We start from the raw sequence: 19,264 nt of genomic DNA, 5'->3' as shown, positions 1-19,264 counted from the left end.
TCCTCCGAGAGAGAGAGAGAGCGAGAGAGAGAGAGGAGAGAGAGAGAGAGAGAGAGAGAGAGAGAGAGAGAGAGAGAGAGAGACAGAGAGACAGAGAGAGAGAGAGAGAGAGAGAGAGAGAGACAGACAGAAAGAGAGAGAGAGAGAGAGAGAGAGAGAGAGACAGAAAGAGAGAGAGAGAGAGAGAGAGAGAGAGAGAGAGCATAGAAATGAAGAAGAAAGTGTGAGAGAGAGTTTGAGAAAGTGGAGAGCGAGAAAGTAGGCAAGAGGTTGAGAAAGAAGGGGAAAAGAAAGAGAAAGGTTAAGAAAGAGCACAGAGGAAGATTGAGTGAGAACAAGAGAGGAGGGGGAAGAGAGATAGAGAGGAAAGGCTAAGAGAGAAGGAAAAGAATTATTGAGAGGGAAAAAAAGAGGGAGAGTGGTGAAGAGTGAGAGAGTATAGCGAGAGACAGGGTGGGTTAGAGCAAAAAAGGAGGGGGGGGGAGAGAGAGCGTGTGTATGTGTGTGTGTGTATGCACGATAGAGAGAGAGAGAGAGCGAGAGAGAGAGTGAGCGAGAGTGTGTGAGTGAGAGACCCAGCCTCAGCCTCTATTGTGATTCACAGACAGGGGGATTCGGATTAAAAAAAAGGTTTTTTCCCAGCCACGGACGCAACACTGGTCACTGCCGTAGAATCTCCACCAACAGCCCCAAAAATGGAGGAAGATATGGATGAGGGACAGACCCAGAAAGGTAAATAAATTATTTCTCCCTCTCTCTCTCTCATTCTGCATTTCTTCATCATCCATGTCTTGGTGGATTCTGCTTGTTTACCTTCATGTCTGATCCCCCCCTCTGCTGGTTCTATTGTGTCTGAGCCTGTGGATTATACAATGAGGCTACAATGCACAAGAATATGGTCTTATGAATTACTCTTTATTATTTATATCATTTTTATCCCTATTTTCCCTGCAGTTTTACATTCATTGATTTCTATTTATTGCAGCAACTTAAACCATGTATTTTGTTTTGTTTGTTTTATTTTTATTTGTCTTTTGTCTTTTTTTTTTTTACAGAGTTTGTTTATGTGTGTTTATGCATGTGTGTGTGTGTGCATGTGTGTGTGTGTGTGTGTCATGTAAATTACACTGTTGCTTAACATGTGGATAAAATAAACATTTGTCACATATATGGTCAGATTTTGTTCTCATTCAGTGAAGGGGTGTGTGCAGCCGCTGAGTGTGATGCTGTGCGTGCATCTGTATGTGTGTGTGTGTGTGTGTTTGTGTGCGTGTGCACGGAGTCTGAGGGTTGTCTTTGTTTGCTGCGCATTTTCATCCATCTCTCACCGAAGAGATTTTGACACTAAATGCAAAAACAGATACCTCCATTCTACGTCTTTCTTTCCAAAATGCAATCAAATGTCTTCCTTTTTATATTCGTCCCTTCTGCTTTTTGACTAATGTGGCCGCTGCAGCAGCTCTTGTTTGCTTTGTGTGAAATCTGAAGCTGTGTTGTTTATAATAGCACCATATGTGGGGCAGGATTTTTTTTTTCCTTATTAAATAATGGACGCAACCATATATGGGCATGTTTACTTTCAGCTGGGAAATATTTACATATTTTTCCACACCATTTTCAATCTTTGACATTTTGAGCAAGTATGGAGATTAAAAAAATAGCTGCACCCATTATATATCCCTTCATCCATCTATTTATACACTGCTCTTTCACTGTCTCTCCATCCCTCTCTATATCTCTCTCCTCCCTCTTTCTCCATGGCGGCTCTTCATATATGTGCTGTTTTTCTCTTCCCACTGAAAGCAGTGCATGATGGGCAGGAGAACAGCTAGTTGCCATGACAGTGGCCATGTCAGGTCCTTTTTGTTCGGTAGACTTGGTACACACACGAACACACCCACCCACCCACCCACCCATCTATACAAATGCAGACAATTTAATGTCTGCTAACAGCAAAACTTATTTCATTTGCATTTTCTCTGGAGGTGTTTCTGATGAAATGTAAGATAATAACTGAATATAATAAATTAATAATTGAAATGCTGGGAAAAAATGAGACTCTTAACAACCATGCAAGACCTGACAGACCAGCATAATTACCCCCAACATATAAAGAGTAATTAATTCATTCAGGTTTGCTTTGGTAAATAGGAGAAAATCAGGCTGCATTCTTGTTTCAATTTTTTTTTAAATCTCCAGATTTCCCTGCCCATATTTCCAGTCAAAGATTTCCATCTGAAAGGACATGGAGCTGCTAGAATTTAGAAAGAGACTATGACTGTGATCTAATGGTTAAAATTACGTTTTTAAACGGATATGGATTTAATATTATAGAGTAATGTAATTTTATTTATTCATTATATATTTATTACAAGCCACTGATGTGTCAATCTGTGGTGTTTCTATGTTGTTTATACATGCTGAGTTCCCTTGACGCTCTGTGTAAACAACACACAAACACACACACACAAACACACACACACACAGAGATGCTATGTACTGGTTCTCTGTCATGGCTGACAGCTAAGCTTATTGACTCCATCAAATCTTCATACATCTACATTAAAAATGCATTCAGCAAAGGCTGCAGAAGCTCATTAGCGCTAGCGCTAACACCTCACTGATGCTTACACTTAGGAGCTACGAGTAACGCTACCAAAAACTCATCACAGCAACTGTGAAATTGTGAAATTGGAAAGCGTCAGAAAAATTTTCTCTAATGTCCAATGATACAAATGGTGGTGTGGTTAGGCTACCATAGACTAGCGTGAAATACTTACATTTATTTGCCTTAGAAATGCTAAAAACCAGTAATCAAAGCCTATTCGACATTACTTACCAACTGTGATACAAATGTATCATGATTTAGGTTTGCATAGGTGAACATAGCTAATTAGTATGCTAAGTTTTACCTTAGCCTTTTACCTCAAAGGAAAAAAATAAAAAGGCAAAACCAACCAAAACTCTAAACATGAAATGTATTTTGACATAATTTCAAATGTTTGAGTTGTGTATTAGTCTATTTATGAACTATTACTTTAAACATGGTAAGCTACTTCGTATTCAAGCAATAGCTTGTATTTAAAACAGAAAAAAACAGCTTGCAGCTCAGTATTTGATCTAAAAACTGAGTAGATGCTTCACCCATTTACTGTAGTGGGACAGTAGCAGGCCAGCTTTTGTGCCTGAGGATAAACAGCTCTCTGACTCTTTGAAGGAGTCCAGCACTGCTAACACTGCTTCAGCACACAGCAGGGCTTTGCTTTTCATATATGAGTCATTTACAGCATTACTAAAAGCATAAAGTTCAAAGCACACATTTGTTCCTTAAATAGCCTCTAAACTAAGGGGAGTGAGCACAAACATAACATTATGACATCATTAGACATTTTTATAATACATGATATACGTATCACATTATGTATGTGTTCAGAGGTTTGTGAAAAGTTCAAAGAATCAAACAATGGATAAAAATAAATGAGTAAAAAAACGTGATGTGATGATCAGTTGACAAAAGCCTACTACTTTCTAGGCAGTTTAATCAGTTTATGCTTTAAAGCTGACTTTGTGTCATCACTATGAAACATGTTGGTTGTGCTTTGATGATGTACGAGAGGGTTACACTCAAAAAAAACATATTGTAATGTAATTTTAATGCATAATAGAAGCTTCAAGCTAATGTGAATAATGTTTGTCCACATATGTGCACTCAAATCAGAACCAGAGCCCCTTTACTGTGTAAATACAATCAAATATCAAAATCAGTTATGGACTTGTAAAGTACTTAGAGATAAACAGTACAGATAAAATATATACTGCATACTTTCTCATCCATTTATAACCTGCCAGTATTAAATAACCCTCCCCTGTAGTGATAGTGAAACACCTATAAAAGCCAGAACAGGTGTTGCGGTTGGTCTACTGACACAAGCCATAAAAATGCAATTGCTGTTAAATGATGTATAGTGTGAAGTAGCAGAGGTATTTAACCCTCATAGACAGCTCCAAGTGCCAGGGGCAGTCTAGACCGAGTCAAGGCGAGAGGAGGGAGGAGAGTGGCCTCATGGGAGAGCGGACATTTCATTAGCACTCGTGGTTATTGTGTTAGAGGGCATTAGACCATTAGAGCTCGACCAATGCACCTCCTCTCTATCTTATTTATGAGCTTGTCTGCAAATTCCTCTGATCTGCTCTGCTCTGGAAGAGTGGTGCTATCGACCTGCTGTGAGGTAACACACAGCTTATGTCTGCCAGCTGGACCTTTATCTATCCTGATTGACTGCACTGGTTAACTGCACCCAGTGGCCCTGCTTGTAGACAGGTGCCTCGTGTATGAAACACTGAACTCAATTCTTATTTGGATTCAGATTCTTATTTTTAGTTCCTTGTAGCTTGTTCAAACTCATCATACACATTGTTATACATGGGGTACAAAAACTGATTCTGAACCTGGTTCTGATTCTGAAACTTTCTTGGTCTGGCCAAAGTTTAACAAGTTTTTGCTTTTGATTTGTCTCAGCAAATAGACAATGTGTGTAAACATCTTGCTTTAGTTTCTGGCCTGAAGATTATATTTGATTTAAGTCATTAACTGCAATACATAATACTCTAGGGTGTAACCATATCCAAAATGTTCCCAATAGCACTGAGAGTGTTTTTGTGCATGTTCTGGTCTGCTGGAGTTTTGGTGTTTTTTGTTTATAGGCAGAAGAATGTCTATGCGCTATGTTTTAGGGGAATTTGAGCTGTTATTCTCTGCAGAGATTGTTGGTTCATGTTTATAATTTATGTACAGTGCTTTAGAGGATATTTTAAGTGAGCTGTCTATTTAGTATTTGATGAAAGATGCACATTTTAGTTAGATATACATGTGGATACCACTGTCAAACTAATTAATGTTTTCCCTTTTTTTGGTTTTCTTCCCATGACCCCTCTTTCAGTGCTGTCCCCAAGCTCCAGCTCTGGAAAGAGGTTCCACCAATTGTCTCCCAAAGCTGGGTCAGGACTATTATTAGACAAACAGGCCAAGGCTACATTGTTCTGGCTTTTTGTTTCAAACCAGCCTAATGAACTCTGAAATATCACCGGGTGGAACAGGTGCTCAATATGTTAAAAAATTGTTTTAATCCTGTACACATCTGGAAAGCTTTAGACCTTTACACACACACACACACGCACACACACACATACACTTTTGTGCTTTTATTTATTTATCTATTTTAACAATGTCGGGAACTAGGGTCATATGCGTTTGCGGTCCCTCTTATGTGAACATTCAATGATGAATTGGCCAGTAGCCAAGATTACAAAAATTCTTTCTACATAAAGGTTGTGTTTTTTCTTGATAAATCAGCTTTCAGTTTCAATAAAATTAAAGTTTAGAAAAAAACAAATACACTTCTGAACTTACTCTCACAAGCTCACACTTGAACAATATGGATTTGTTTATGTCAGAAAAACAATATTTTGACAGCAGTTTAGCCCCGCCCATCAATCTGGATTGTTTATTTATTTATTTATTTGAGAACAGAAACCACACAGAACAGAAGTATTTTCCATGTGTACAGTGACCACAAAGGAATGAAGAATAAGATATTTGTTTTTATTACAGTAGCAACAATATATCATTTGTTCAATATATACTACATAATAGTCCACACCTAGATGTACTCCATCTTAGATCTGTAATCAAATCCACCAGTCCACCAGCGTTGCAATGTGACAGTAATGAATCTTTAATCCTGTTATATATTTCATTTTTATTTGGGTGGAACAGAATACCATAATCACACAGGGAAATGGACAGTAGGGGGATTCTCACAGAGCACCAATAGCAGCAGCACTGGTGCTGATGGGGGTTGGAGGAGTGTGTGTGTGTGGGGTTTCTAGCATTTTCCGAGCCAGGCTGAGCTGCGTTTCGCCCCTGAGCTCTAATCCCTGTAAAAGCAAACCCCCCCACCCCCCACCCCCTTCCACATTCAGCACGTTTGCCGCTGAATTTGTTGACACACGGTGCTGTAAGTGGGTCACTGAGCGCGCTCAGATGCGCCAGGCCCGCGCCTCCGTCACCACGGCAACCAAATTGATCAAAAACGCAAGGATGCAAGGAGAGGCAGGCGGGACTGTGTGACAGCATCCTGGGGCCCTACACTTTATTGGTGGGCACAAGTACACACCGGTGACCATGCAAACACATCATAAAACCAATATATGAATTTCTAGGGGACGTTCATAACACCTGAGCGTAAAACAACATAAATCACATCAAAGAATTGTTGGTATGGTCCATGTAATTTTTTCCATACTTACATTCATTTTACTGACAACTGTCAAATATTGTAAGAAAGACCTATAGGAACATTACTTAAAAATAGTGTGCTGTTTAAGGCCATTTATTTTAGATTGTATTTTATTCCTGTCTGCGGTTATATCCTGTGCTTTTCATATGAAAAACTAAAGAAGCAAACTTCAAACACCAAACCCTGGCTGCTTGTCAGTATTTGGATAGGGAGGAAATTGTGTCTCTATTTTGCTGCACACTCTCCCTCAAAACGAGAAAATCAAACATTTCCTCTCTCTCCTTTCACCCTCCATCTGTCTCTCTCTCTTTCATCTGTCCCTTTCCCTCCATGCCCTCTCTTCCCATCCAGACCGGTAAGTTTGGATTATTTGAAGCACTTGTTTTGAACCCTTTTGTCTTGACCGTGCTCTCAGGCTGCATTGTGAGAAAGCTTTCTTCTGCCCTTGTCTGGACTGTAGGGTGACCAGTCGGTCAGAGTGACCCCATCGTTCAGGGGATTAACCCTCAAATATCTAGAGTTATTTTTGCAGTGCGTTGATGTTTGATCCGTTGCTGTGTGGATTATTCGAACTAGATAAGAAACATAGAACTGAATCATGTTTAGCCCTTACCTAGTAAGATGAATTTTATACATTCTGCACTAACATAGAACTGAATATCATTGTTTAGTTTATCTAAATTTAATCCCATTACATTTCAATGTAGGTAAATATGTACATTCTTATTTACATAATGAATTACAATAACATACTCAGTTTAAGGTTTCTGTTATATTTCTGAATTAGTTTGGAAATGGTGGAAATTTACAAACCAAATGTGAAATGGACTGAATGAACTCTCTGCTTATTTCCAGGAACCATGAATTAGAAATAATAAAATAAAATGGAAGCAGAGGTGTTCGATGGTGTATAGGCCATGAGGTGCCTGGGGGGGATTTATTGGGGGATGGGTGAGGTGAAAGCTGTCAGACGGGCAGATGGAGGGCTGTGTGGGGTGGGGGTCAGCAAGTTTGGGGCGTCTCCTCGATGCCGCTTTTGTTTATATTGTTTGGGGCAGAGACTTAATTTACATTCCCTTTTCTTCTGGGAGTTTCAGGCTGACAGTCCATGGGTCCTGGCCAGTGATTTGGAAACAATCTCTGCTTGGGATTTCTTTCCTTTGTAACTGTTTACAGGCTTTTATTGTACAAGTCCTTAACCTTTAAGGCTTTGGAAAATCAGTTAAGGATTAAATCCTAAATTTCCATGTGGCCCGCCTTTTAAATAAACATCAGGTTTAGAATATAAACCCTTATTTATATACGACAGTGTTTCTGTGGATTTTTTAATTAAAGTAATATATGTATATGGCAGACTCTAATTAAATATGTATATTTAGCACTGAAGAATTATGTCAGGTTGTGAAATTATGCTTGAGTGATGTTAAATATCAATCTCTGAATATGAAATTAATTAAAACACTATATCAGATGCATCACTTTTATTTAACTTGTAATTGCAGCTATAAAATCATGTGAGCATTTAAATGACTAAATGAGGACTAATACAAGCATCAAGCCGATGATTGGATGGATATAATGAACATTAATGAAAATCTGTTGTGAATCGTTTGATTGACCTCATTCCAGAGGATCTGAGAGATGTAATAAGCGTAAAAACGTGGAAATCCCATCATCCAGCTGGCCCCAAATTTGCTTTAAATCGAAAGGGCAGTGGTTATCCTGCCTAAATATAGCAGTGTAAAGCATCTGTCCCATCATCGTCCACTGAACACAAACGTAATATGCGTTAATAATGTATGGCCAAGCAGGGGTGTGTGTGCCAGTCTGCTGCTGAATTATGAATGAAACATCAGACTGCTTTTTACTCAATTTACAGCTCACAGCTTTTCAATAAGCAGCTCCAACACACACAGTGCACTGCTTACTGTTAGAGAAATGAAGCGTGAGACAGTGTAGCAATGACACCTCAAATTCACTCAAAATTATCATGTTAATGAAGATAGATAGATAGATAGATAGATAGATAGATAGATAGATAGATAGATAGATAGATAGATAGATAGATAGGACATGAATATTCATATGTACTATGATATATGTGTATTGTATTTCATTATTAATTGCTTTGTATAAAAATGTGAGCGAGTGCTTAGATTTGTCACCATGAGGAGCCAGATTGTGCACATATTCTCATCCCACAGAGCCACCCACTGCTGTTCCTATGACAACAGTTTGGTCCCTGGCCAGCATCTCTCAACGGTCAGTTGGAAGGTTTATAGCATCATTATTAGCCCTTACGCTGCTACACATTCACCCATAACTCACACACAATAGCCCGTTAAAAGCAGACACAGCCAAAGGCCTCGGTACAGCCATAAAGTAGGATGTACTTCATCTCTTCTGCCTCAGTTCTTTTGTGAACTACTCGAGGCATTTACTTGTTTTATGATTGAAATGAATTAAAATAAGTTGAAATTGGTTTTGTAAAAAGCTCAAAATGAGCAGCGTCAGTTTACTAGCTGCAACTGTATACACTGCTTAAAATGAGTTAATCACACGAGCCTCTGGAATCTGAGCAATGGACTTAAGGTCAGAATGGACTGATGTTTGGGTGTGAATATTAGAGTTCAAATGAATGGGATCAGTGCACTCCTTCGTCTGAAATACAGTACACACACAAACACACAAAAGCAAACACAAACACACCAAACCATGAATCATTCACATTTATGATCCAGTCTGGTCTAAGAGGCATTGGGGAGAATTTAAAACAGAATGAGGCAGGGACCTTTTCTCTAAACACACACACACAAACTGGTCATCCCTGTGTGGTTGGAGCTCTGTTGCTGTGGAGATATTTTGTTATTCCAGTCAGGCAGAGGCTGAAGTGGAACTGACTGGACACTGCTGAGTGGAGCCAACGTGCACAACCACACATATCACTACATACACTTACGTGATCAGTCACTATCTGTCTGTCTACCTCTCTTTTGTCTGTCTTTCTGTAGGTCTGTCTGTCTTCATGTGCTTACACACAAATAATTCAACATGAATAAAGTTTTTTTTTTCAGCTCACTCTCTCTCTCTCCCTCACTTCAGGATGTATGGAGTGCTGTCTGAAGTGTTTGCGGGGGATCCCATACCCATCCCTGATTGCCACCATCCTTCTGTATGCTGGTGTGGCTCTTTTCTGCGGTTGCGGTCACGAAGCTCTCTCAGGCACAGTCACTATCCTGCAGAATTACTTTGAGGTGATCAGAGCACCTGGAGACTCTTTGGATGTTTTTACCATGTGAGTGCCCCCTTCTGGCCAAGCAAACACCTCCTACACTCTAAATCTACCATTACCTATTAAGATTATCTGCTTATATATTTCAAAATATATAACATGCCTGCTGTTGTTATGTACAGACCTGGTTATGCTTTGCTCACAAAAATGGTGCTTCCTAGCTATGGACATCTATACTTATTTTAATTAAAAAAATCCCATTTTCCACATTAAAAATCACACTGCAGAACACAAATCAAAGATACTTGTGATTTTAATGTCTGTGAAAGGTTACAGTGTTTGGGTAGCTTGTTTTAAAGTGACATTTGGTAATGGAGATAATGTTGGCATGGTTCACTATCAAATACATTGTTGCCATTTCCAGCCCACCAACTTTCAAGTAGCTACAATAACAGTGTTGAATTATAGTCTGGAAGCCATTATAAAACAGCTCTAAATAATCTGAAGATGTGTTCAGTGGGATTCTGTATGGTTTCTACAGTTAGATTTGTTTCCATTCTAACACTCTTGTGCTGTTTCTACAGGATTGATATCATCAAGTATGTGATTTATGGCATTGCCTCGGCTTTCTTCGTCTATGGCATTCTGCTGATGGTAGAGGGTTTCTTCACCAGCGGAGCTATTAAGGACCTATACGGAGACTTCAAAATCACCACCTGTGGCCGCTGCGTCAGTGCATGGGTATGAGATGGTAGAGATGCTAGAACTGATATGAAATGTACCTGTATTATTTAAACCTTTACATGTTCAGATGAAATGTTGGAATCAGGAACTACTTTAAAAAGTTTCACATATATTTTAATCCACATAGTGCTTATAACTTACAGAGTTACAATGACTGATCTCTACTGATGTTCTACAGTATTTGTTTTTCTTTTCAATTGTTCCGCATCAGATTTATACAGATGTTTTGCTGATCTCTGTCCTGTCCTGCAGTTCATCATGCTGACATACATCTTCATGCTGGCCTGGCTGGGAGTGACCGCCTTCACTGCTCTGCCCGTCTTCATGTATTTCAACATCTGGACCATCTGCAAGAACACCACCATGCAAGAGACACCAAGCCTGTGTCTGGACCCACGCCAGTTTGGTGAGCAAGCATCTAAAACTACTGACCATGACCTTCTTAGTACCTGGGGTTTCCAAAACAGAAACGCAAACAGTAGAGTTACTTCAGCAGTGATGTCATTATATTATATGGGTATTTCCTCTCTTTGTTGCTATATATAAAACATTTGGGAATGTTGCTTATGAATGGAAGTTATTCATGGACATTTGTGACCTTTTAGACATTATACATTTACAGTTTGTATCACTGTGTAGAACTGACCAAATCTGAAAAACTAAAACTTTTCACAGTAGATTACAAAATTTAACATTTAAACAAACTTCCAACTGACTGCTTCATTTGTTTCCATAGTTCACCCTGGATAGGGCTAAAATGTCTAAATGTTTTTACAGCTTTGCTACTTTCATCTCATTGTCTGAAACCTCTTACAGTAATCCCTCGCTACTTCGCTTTTCATCTTTCGTGGATTCGCTACTTCGCGGGTTTTTTCAAGGGGGTTTATGGCCGTTATATCGCGAATATTGAGGGGAAATCTAGGAAAACCGTGAAAGATGAATAGCCAAAATATTTCATTAAATCCATTAAAATTTCATAAAATTCTTTTATGTATCATTTACAAGTATTTCTTACGTACAGTGCATGTATTTTTCATGTTCACATCCGAGTGAAATTTACTTACGCTAAGTCATAGCTTTGGAATTACTCTATTAAAGAAACTGGTGGGATATCACATGTAGTTCCAGCTGAAAAACCTTATAGAATGACTGTTTAATGCAAAGGGTGGGTTGTTAACAGTAATAGGGAGGGGTTTAAAAGTCCAAAAAGTTCCTCTACTTCGCGGAATTTCGTTTTTCGCGGGTGGTCTTGGAACGCATCCCCCGCCAAAAACGAGGGATCACTGTATATCGTTTTATACCGTTCTTGCAATTTCATTGTTTTAACTTTGATTAAAGCATTGACAGTAAAAACATTGACTCATTTTAGAATCTGCACTTCCCACACTTGTTTCAGTAATGTACTAATTAGAAATGACTGGTGTTAAATTAACAGATTTTTGTCATAGCCAGTTATCCTTGCTGGATGTTTTTTCGTTGATTGCAGGTGTCGTGACCATTGGAGAGGAGAAGACGTTGTGTACAGGATCAAATAAATTCTTTCAAATGTGTGAATCAAAAGAGGTGAGTTGTGTAACTAAAACATCCCTACAGTATTCTGTTAGTGAGATAAAAAAAATAAACCTTCCAGGAACTGAAATGTTTTTTTTTTTAAGCTGGACATGACCTTCCACCTGTTTGTCTGTGCACTGGCTGGGGCTGGAGCTGCAGTAATTGCTATGGTGAGAAAATATAAACAATCGTTTTCCTTTTTATTATTGCCTTGAATTTTAAAGGGACTTTGGTATGAGTAAGGCACTATATAAATTATTCATATTATAATCATTATTATTATTACTATGGTTAATGTTATTCTTATTATTATTTAATTTATTACTACTAGTAGTAGTAGTAGTAGAAAAAGTAGTAGTAGAATATATTCAGATGTGTTCTTTATAGAGGTTGTGTATAGACTAATAATTAAATACCATTACTACCGCCTCCTTGCTTGTACACACACTGGGCATCACAAAGCAGGTATTATTTGAGTACTGTATTTTTTAGTTGGTGGACTATACTCAGTGACACTTAAGGGTTTTAAATCTCCAGAAGCACAGCTGGGTCTAATCCACTTCCCTGATAGCAGACACATTTGGGCCAAATCTATCTCACTTTTGGAACTTACCGCTTAGTTATGGCAATGTAAAGTGTTGTGTGGGCCAAATGTGCCAAAACACCAAATGTGTGCTATAATAAAACTGCACATGTGACACATTTGGACCATATTTAGGCCAAATATTCACTGCTTTCTATATTGTATCAGTGCAACACACACTACCACACTACCACATCGGTGTCACTGCAGCACTGAAGATGATCCACCCCATCACCAAAATTATACTTGTTCTGTGATGTTTTCTTGGAGAAACAAGGAGGTGGTAATAATGTTATGGCTGATTAGTGTGTACGGGCATGTACTGTGTTTGGTTATGGACTAAGACAAAAGCATAAAATTCAAAACTTAAATGCTTTGTCTTCATGGTACATGAGCATTAAATGGGTTTGGTTTTAATATAAAATTATAATATTTCTGTATTCAAGTTGCTATAAAAAAGTGTGTCAATTATTAATTCAGGTTTTGTCCAAATGATGAAGTTATTAATTGGTACACATCAAATATGTGATTACAACAAAATGGCTGAACGGTTGTCTATGCTGTTCTATGGGTGAATGCCACGGTGGAGCTATGAGTCATCGTCACAGTATTCTCTAGGCATTCTGGGAAACCGAGTTCTTGTTTATGAGGTTGAATAAGCAGCCCTGCTTTCCCACAGTTCTGTGCTGTGTGGGAGGGTTTGGTACTCCGAAGATGTCACTTGCTCTTGATCTTTCTTTCCAACTAGTTTTCCTGTCTTTTATCTCCTAATCTTATCATATTTTTTCTCTCTTTCTCTTCTCACTTCTTTTCCTATTTCTCTCTTGTTCCCCCTCATCTCGTGCTCCCTCTCTCTTCCTTTTGCCTTCATTTCTTGACCTCACCCTTATTCCCTTACTCTTTTCTTCTGATCCCATTTTTTCCAACCTGTCTCACTCTTTTTTCCTACCTCATTCCTGTCCTATCTCTCTTGTTCTCTTTCCTTTTCCCAACCTCTTTTGCCATTTCTCAATATATTTTTCTCCAGTGCTTGCTCCCTCTGTATTTCTCTCTTTTGCATTTTCTCACTGCAATTTCCTCTGAGGCTCTGCTTAGCTCTCTTTCACTTTGTCTTGCTCTTTTCTTCTCCTTCTCCTTCTTCTTCTCCTTCTTCTTCTACTCACTCTCTCTGTCTCTCTCTCTCTCTCTCTCTCTCTCTTTCGCTCTCTCTGGGTATGTCATATAGTTGCTATGGAAACAGGAGGAAGAAAGGCCTGGAGCTTGTTGCAAACATCACTCAGTAATTTGTGAGGAGCCATTTTCTGAGAGAGAGAGAGAGAGAGAGAGAGAGAGAGAGAGAGAGAGAGAGAGAGAGACTAAAGTAGGAAGAGATGGCATGATGGAAATGTACAACTGTTTTAAATTGTTAGCACATAGACTAAAGGAAAGGCAGAATATATAATTTTTTGCTGATCTGAAGAAAGACCGGGTGTGGCCTTCAGTCAAAACATTGGCAAAAAAAATAATGATTTATTTAAATATACGTGTCTTAAATACATTTGATTTGTCTATCCTGCTTGTATTAATAAAACACTCACAGGTTTCTGCAAGTAGTTTTAGTGTTAAACTATCATTGACTTATCTTTCTTCGTTCAAAGTATCACAGTGTGAAGGACAGCTGCTGTTTTTTTAAAAATGGAGATACATGTTTTTCACGTGATAGCGACGAAATACACATAAGGGTTTGAGATGAAATGACATTATGTATTTTGCATACACGTTATGTCGGGAATATCTCTGGAGAACATTGTTCCGTTGTGTGCAGAGTGCTGTGTGAGGCTCCACAGGATCCATGAAAGCTTTGTGTTGGAATTGAAGGTGTGGATGAAGTTGAAATCTCCCACTGCTTTACAATTCTGCCCCCTGCTGGAGCGAGGGCTAATTTTAGTACTGCGCGCTGACGTCACCCAGGCTGAGGAAACCTGGCAGAGCTTTAAAACAGGTGGCAAAGATAAAAAGAAGAAACACTGGGTGTGGTAGAGGACATATGACACGCGTTCATTTTTTCAGAACACCTTTGTTTTATGTTAAACCATGAATACACACCTACTCTGTGTCATAGCAGAGTGTGTAGAATGGGAGTTAGTTGTATTTCACTTCACTATGGTTGCATTTGTTGGTAGACTGTTTGATTTACTTTATAGTTTCTTAAGTAATGCCTTTACAGCTCCACATCCTTTCAGACCCAAAGTGCGGTTTTGGATATTCCTGTTTGTCCCTTCCTCATGCAAACTGATTATATTTTATTATTATTGCTGTTGGGCGGCGCGGTGGCGCAGCAGTTACACAGCTCCAAGGGCCTAGAGGTTGTGGGTTCCCGCTCCAGGTGACTGTCTGTGAGGAGTGTGGTGTGTTCTCCCTGTGTCTGCGTGGGTTTCCTCCGGGTGTGTGTGTGTGTGTGTGTGTGTGTGTGTGTGTGTGTGTTGCCCTGTGAAGGACTGGCGCCCCCTCCAGGGTGTATTCCCACCTTGCGCCCAATGATTCTGGGTAGGCTCTGGACCCACTGCGACCCTGAACTGGATAAGGATTACAGATAATGAATGAATTAATGAATTATTGCTGTTGTTATTGTTGTTGCTGTAAGTTGTTTGTGATTGTTTTGGTGTGTTTCAGATCCATTACCTTATGGTGCTGTCTGCAAACTGGGCCTATGTGAAAGACGCATGTAAGATGCAGAAATACGAAGACTGTAAGTCCAAGGAGGAGCAGGAGCTGCATGACATACACTCCACACGCTCCAAAGAGCGTCTGAACGCCTACACATAAGACATGAGGAGAGGGGGAGGACCCTCAGTGCTCTCACTTCCTTCACAAGGGGAGTTTTGGCGCTGGTGCTGTCCAAAAGGAGTGTCATATGACTAACCCCATGGCCAACCCCTTACCTCTGGCACAAGCATTATTATTATTATTATTGTTATTATTATTATTATTATTATTATTATTATTATTACTCTCTTTACTGATATTATGTAGAGGTAGCTGTAGTCTTGTAGTTTTTATAGTATTGTATTTTTTTTTATTTACTCAAGAGATTGTGCAGGTTCATTTATTTCTCTTCTTTTGACATCAGTATGACTTTATGCAATTTTTTTTTAAGTCTGTATAATTCAGTATTCACATCCTTATTTAACGGGTCGGTTGTGGGGTATAAAGCACATTTTTCATGTGTGGTTGTCTCTAGTGATCTCATCATGAAGTGCATCACACATGAATGAAAAATTGGGAAAAACATTTTTTCTCTTTGTTTTTTTACATTTTGTTAATTTGCTTATTTTTTTACATCAGTGAAAGGTTCTTGGCCCGGATGCGGCAGATCGCGCGTCGATTCTGCATTATTTTGGAAACAGAAAAAAAAATCAAAAACAGAAAAAAAGAATGAATATGAACAAGAAATGACAAATGTACCATAAAGTGTTTATTTATTATTTTTCTACAGATATCAGCGCATAGCTTATCCAAGTGAGTAAGAGAAAAAAGGAATAAGTTGCTTGCTGTGTTTGCCCAGGATGCACAGCCTGCCAGTTTTGGGGCATTGTTGTCTTCTTCAGAGGGAGAGTAAATAGTGCTGATGCATTGCTCCTTTTGAGTGGAGTGTCACTATCTCAGATCTCTATTAAAGGATTGTTTCAATGTTTTTCAGCGTACTGTCTGTGTGACATATTACATATTTATAGCATACAGTAATTTACAACAGTCTTTTAACTAAACTGTTTACAGCAGAGTTTCATCTATGTGATTCAACATATTGATTCAAAATGCACTTACAATAGGAGCCAATGAGCAGATGCTTCAACTTAGTTTGAAGTAAAGGTTTTCTGTAATTTTATTTTATTTTTTAACTACAAGGACATCTACTGAAATCCTTGTCTGTGCTAATCGACCGTATGCTATTTTTACAGCAAACAGAGATTGGGTTGAAAAACACTGAAATATTCCTTTAAAACCTACAGCTCCTTTCTGAGTAATAATGCAACAAGTTCTGCACTGGCTGAATGCCACACATGCACAAAGCCTACAGTGTTATTATCCCCACTTTTATTTTCCTACAGATGATAGATACAGGTAAGTAGACCAGTCTTTTTTTTTAAGTTTTCTTTATTTCTTTTTTATTTTTTTATTTGCAGGCTTTTTTCTGCTTCTGTATATAGTCATTCTATAAATGTGTACATGTACCGTATGTAAGCACTTCGATTTCAGGTGAATTCATATATGAGAATCAAAAATTACATTCCACGTTAGTGATGTGGGGGTGTGGGAGGAGGCTAGAAAAAGGAGGCGGTGGAGGAGAGGATGGAAGAAGAGAAAACAATTCAGGCAAAGTGGTGTTTGTGGTCACATTATTTTGGTGTTTTATTTTTTTTTGATTGTTGTTTTTAAAGGGGAATATCACAACAGAATTGAATATTTAAAGAGGTTATTAATACTATTACCTTGATGACAGTAAACATGTCACATGTTGTCTTGCATACAAATCATTAAGCTATTGAGACTATGGACTATGGAGGTGTCTTATCATTCTTCTTAATGCCTGGCAAGTCATGTTCTGTCAGTGTTTCTAAGAGCTAGTTTCGTGCACTTATATTTGACCATTTTGTGAGCTCTTTCTCAGTGTAAGTGCATTGGGATTTCAGCTGGCCAGTTGGATCCCCCGTAACGTTAGGTAAAGACTGTGAATTCTAGGTGTTATTTGTGGCATGGTCATGCATTTAATGGTAATCGTTTTTACTGGATCCAAAATAAAAAATAAAAAAAAATAAAAAAAAGAACAAGAATTTAAAAAATACACAGAAAAAAATTGCTTTCATTTCACCTTTTTATGAGTTTGTTTCCTGCAACTGTCTTGCTGGATCATCTCCTATTCTCCTAATGTGCAGTAATTGGAACCCTATGCTGACTGCATTGCTCTGAATCTCCTGCTGTTCGATGGTAGTGTTTGATTTGTAACTGTTTAGTTTTGTGGTGAACTCTATAACTGCCCTCAATCCATTCTCAGCCTTGTTCCTCTTGTTTTCTAAAGCTCTCTCTCTCTCTCTCTCTCTGTCTCTCTCTCTCAATCAGTCCCTCACTTGCTCTCTCTCACTCTCTCACATTTCCCTCCTTGTATTAGTCTTTTGTACACTCACTAAAGAATGCTTAGTAGCAGGCTGTACCATGATTCTGTTTTGTACATAAATGTGCCAACCGCTTGACAGTGGCTTTTTCTGATCTGTAGGAACAAACTGCTTGCATAAATAAATACACTGGTGTACTTGTTAATAAAAACTCTCTTGTGGTTATTCTAAGGATGCAAAACTACTTTATGTTTAACAGTCACTAGTCAGTCAGTATGGGGAATTCCAACAGTTCTTTTGCCTATACAGAAATAGCTGAAGTAGCTAATTGCAAGTTACAGTATCATTGTATCATAGTTATATAGCCACAGGGAGGTGTGCAGCCTGAAGCAATGTTTAAACACCTCATAGAACAAAAGGCCACGCTGTGCAGCTCACATTAATTGTAAGGGCAGCCTTTGCAAAACAAGTTATATTTTTGGGAGTACCAGAATTTACTGGAATGTTGCTTAAGGCAAAGGCTAATTGTGTTTTTTTCACTTGTCTGTTCCATACTCTATCCACAAATGTTTAGAACTATGCATTGCTTTATTTTTATGTAATGCTACTAATTAACTGTAACAATACAAAGTGCTTTTTGCTGTTTTTTTCTTGTTTTGTTCCTTTTTTTTAGTTTTTAAGTTAAGCTACCTGTCTGTTTCTGTCTCCAGTTAGCCTAACAGTTCGCTGCAAAAATCACCCAGAGGTGCTACACGTTGACATACTATACAAACTGGCGAAGCATCTCAGGAATGAATGACAAAACATTCAGAAAGCTTTAAAAAGAAATCAACATTGCTTCTGCTAAATTTGTTATTAAAACCGAATAACATTAATCAAATTAATCTAAACAGGGTCATTTGAGGCACAGCAGGTAGTGTCACAGTCACACAGCTCCAGGGACCTAGAGGTTGTGGGTTAGATTCCTGCTCCAGGGGACTGTCTGTGAGGAGTGCGGTGTGTTCTCCCTGTGTCAGCGTGGGTTTCCTCCGGGTGCTCCTGTTTCCGCCACAGTCAAAAAACACACGTTGGTAGGTGGATTGGTGACTTAAAAGTGTTGGTAGGTGTGAGTGTGTGAATGAATGTGTGAGTGTGTGTGTGTTACCCTGTGAAGGTCTAGTGCCCCCTCCAGGATGTATTTCCGCCTTGCACCCAATGATTCCAGGTAGGCTCTGGACCCACCGCGACACTGAACTGGATAAGCGGTTACAGATAATGATTGAAGGGTCATTAGAGCTGTGTTTAAAGCAGTTTCTAATGATAATATGTTTACATTATGTTTAAACTAAACAATCAATTTGTTTATAAATAATAATAAATGTTATTTTCAGTTAAAACAACACAATTCTCTCAAAATTAATAAATAAAATAATTTAGGTTTAAGTTTCTCAGCACCACACGCATTGCATGCATAAACTACAATAGGAGAAATTATGTAAAATAGATTACCTTAACAAATATTTGTTTTATTACACTTGAGCCTTTCCAATAATTTCAGCTATTAGCAAGTCTCTCTCTCTCTCTCTCTCTCTCTCTCTCTCTCTCTCTCTCTCTCTCTCTCTCTCTCTCTCTCCCCTGCTGTGTAATAAATTATGGACTGCAGTACAGTTCACACTCAAGTGTCACTCTGTCTCACACGCAATGGACAAACGAAAAATGTGTGTGTGTGTGTGTGTGTGTGTGTGTGTGTGAGAGAGAGAGAGAGAGAGAGAGAGAGAGAGAGAGG

General features: G+C 38.7%; 1 protein-coding gene across 1 annotated transcript; it reads left to right on the top strand.

Moving 5' to 3' along the window:
• Positions 1-461: 461 nt before the first annotated feature.
• Positions 462-17,726, top strand: gpm6aa (glycoprotein M6Aa). Its single transcript, XM_066649784.1, has 7 exons — positions 462-732; positions 9,402-9,594; positions 10,116-10,272; positions 10,528-10,681; positions 11,762-11,838; positions 11,931-11,996; positions 15,062-17,726. Exons 1-7 carry the CDS (start codon positions 696-698, stop codon positions 15,212-15,214), a joined length of 837 nt encoding a protein of 278 aa, XP_066505881.1. The 5' UTR covers positions 462-695; the 3' UTR covers positions 15,215-17,726.
• Positions 17,727-19,264: the final 1,538 nt, after the last annotated feature.

The sequence above is a fragment of the Hoplias malabaricus genome, chromosome 17, assembly GCF_029633855.1.
Source record: "Hoplias malabaricus isolate fHopMal1 chromosome 17, fHopMal1.hap1, whole genome shotgun sequence".
NCBI classification, from domain to species: domain Eukaryota; kingdom Metazoa; phylum Chordata; class Actinopteri; order Characiformes; family Erythrinidae; genus Hoplias; species Hoplias malabaricus.
This window is presented reverse-complemented; position numbering and strand designations above follow the sequence as displayed.

Bases quoted from the DNA above. Each gene is read 5' to 3' on its own strand.
- gpm6aa (XM_066649784.1), top strand. From the start codon at position 696: ATGGAGGAAGATATGGATGAGGGACAGACCCAGAAAG. The intron at 733-9,401 runs GTAAATAAATTA...CCCTCACTTCAG, and splicing joins TGAGGGACAGACCCAGAAAG to GATGTATGGAGTGCTGTCTG. The intron at 11,839-11,930 runs GTGAGTTGTGTA...TTTTTTTTTAAG, and splicing joins AAATGTGTGAATCAAAAGAG to CTGGACATGACCTTCCACCT.